We start from the raw sequence: 2,220 nt of genomic DNA, 5'->3' as shown, positions 1-2,220 counted from the left end.
CGGCTATACCTTCTTTGGAGGAGGCATACTGACAAGCTGTGGGAAAACTGGAATTTCTGCATCACAGGCAGCAATTTAAACTTGTGCATCCAGTGTGAGAGGTAATCTTGCCATACATACTGAGTCATAAAATATTCTGTTCATTTGATTTATTAGTTTCACATTAATGAATTTGTTCTAAGGAAATAATATAAAATATAGAATAATCTAATGAACATAGATGTTCAATAAGGTAATATTTGTGCTCATAAAAAATCAGAAGTAAGAAACCTGTCAGTATGAAATAGTATATGTTATTGCAATAACATCTTATTCAGTCATTAAACACATATTAGATAAATTATTTACTAACATGTGGACATGTGAAATTGTGACAACAGAGGACTATGAAATTGGATGGATGATCCTCTTTACATAAAAAACAAAATAGAGATAACAAGGAAATGATAGACTTTCATTTCATGACTGAGTAAAAGCATAACAGTGAAATATTTTCATTCTTTTCCAAATTTTCTCTGTTGTAGTTATAATGCTTTCATAATCAAAACAAATTTCACTTATAAAGAAAATATATGTAGTTTTTTCCATGGAAGAGAAAATTTAGATATAGGGAAGCATTTTCTTTTAGGCCATGGATTTTCTATGATAACTTCATATTTTATATCACAAGTGTGAAAACAGCCAAGAATCTAACCACGTGTAAATGTGTCTCAGAAATTAGTTAATATATTTATTCGTTTTGGTTTAGAATAAATCATACATATATATGAAGATTATCATATTGTTTTAATAATATCAAATAATTTTCTTTGGTTCCCTACCTTATCTTCTGGAAGTCCAGTTGGGCTGAAATAAATTGCATAACGGTCATCACCTTTGATATAAAATCTATAAACATCAGAATCTGGAGCCACCAAAAATCCACTGAAGCGTGCAACAAATGTATCTTTCTCCATTGGCCAAATATAGGAAGCTGAATCTACCCAACTGGCACCCAGGTAACCTGGTGTTTTTTCATTGTATTTAAGTACTTCTTCAAGATGTACCGGGCGGCTATTATTCCATACTTCAAGCTTTAGTCCTCTCCCACCTAGACATAATAAAATAAAAGAAGCTTTTCATTAGAATTTTGATGTGGTATCTCTATGGCCTTCTATTTGCTTGGTGGTTACAGATATTCTATTTCAGTTCACATTTTTAGAGCATGTGTGTAAGCAAAACGATTACACATACATGTCCCTGTATCCAGAGGATGGAGTGCTAGGAGAGTCTACAATTTATCATTTCCTCACTTCTCTGCACGTCAGGCTCTATACATGTGAAACGGAGTAATATTACTATTTGCATGGCTGCTATGGAGATTAAATATATGTGTAATATATATTTACATATATAACATCTATGTAAAATATTTGGCACTAAGTGCTTTACTTAAGATAACAATACAATAATTATTATTATGATATGACTGATGTTGCTTTACATAGTTAAGTCTCAAAACTTCAGGATTCAAATCATTTGATTACAAAACCTTTGCCTTGTTTATTCTCTGTAACAAAAGTTAATAGCTCACAATTAATCAAAAAACAGTGCTATCGGCTTTAAGATTTCTGTCAGTATTTCTTTTTCTTTTTCTTTTTTCTTTTTTTAACATTACTTCTGCTCAAAGAAGATTTTATCTCTTTCTTGGACAGAATCAGAGACAATATTCTCGTTAAGGTATCCGTACATTTGTCAGTGTAAACTCTGTGATTAGTTTTTTCACCATCAAAAACGAGCCATCTAACTCTTTATTTCTTTGTTAAAATACAACAATCGGCTCATGCCTTCCTCCAGAAGCCTTAAGCTTGTATGGAGAGTCTGGATCTAGAAAATAATGTCTACTCCTCTACAGGTGAATTTTTCAAGGAAAGCTTGAGCTCTTCAACCTTTACAGCAGCAGCATTCTCTAACATATACAACTTTCTGCGAAGATATCAACTATAAATATCAAAATTCTTAAACTGATCCTTTTTTTTTTTCTATTATCATTCAAAACAAGGCAATTACTATTTGCACTTAAGGGGTTGACAGAATTTACTTGGCTTCAAATACGAACCACTGACACAATTATAAATTGATTTCACTATGTGCACAAGAAAAGATACACACGCCACTCAATGCGCACGGCATTTCGGTGGTATCACATCGAGGTCGTTGGCTGCACTTTCATCAGGCCCC

At 32.6% G+C, this 2,220-nt stretch overlaps 1 protein-coding gene across 1 annotated transcript in view; it reads right to left on the bottom strand.

The window, feature by feature from the left end:
• Positions 1–2,220, bottom strand: part of LOC105292249 (fibrocystin-L-like) — a gene marked incomplete at its 5' end in the record, with an annotated part of 117,123 nt that overhangs the window by 114,387 nt on the left and 516 nt on the right. The window contains one exon of the mRNA XM_023530776.1: positions 822–1,090. Coding sequence (XP_023386544.1) covers positions 822–1,090 — 269 coding nt within the window. The remainder of the gene's footprint in view (positions 1–821; positions 1,091–2,220) is intronic.

The sequence above is a fragment of the Pteropus vampyrus genome, unplaced genomic scaffold (genome assembly GCF_000151845.1).
Source record: "Pteropus vampyrus isolate Shadow unplaced genomic scaffold, Pvam_2.0 Scaffold54, whole genome shotgun sequence".
Classification (NCBI taxonomy): Eukaryota; Metazoa; Chordata; class Mammalia; order Chiroptera; family Pteropodidae; genus Pteropus; species Pteropus vampyrus.
This window is presented reverse-complemented; position numbering and strand designations above follow the sequence as displayed.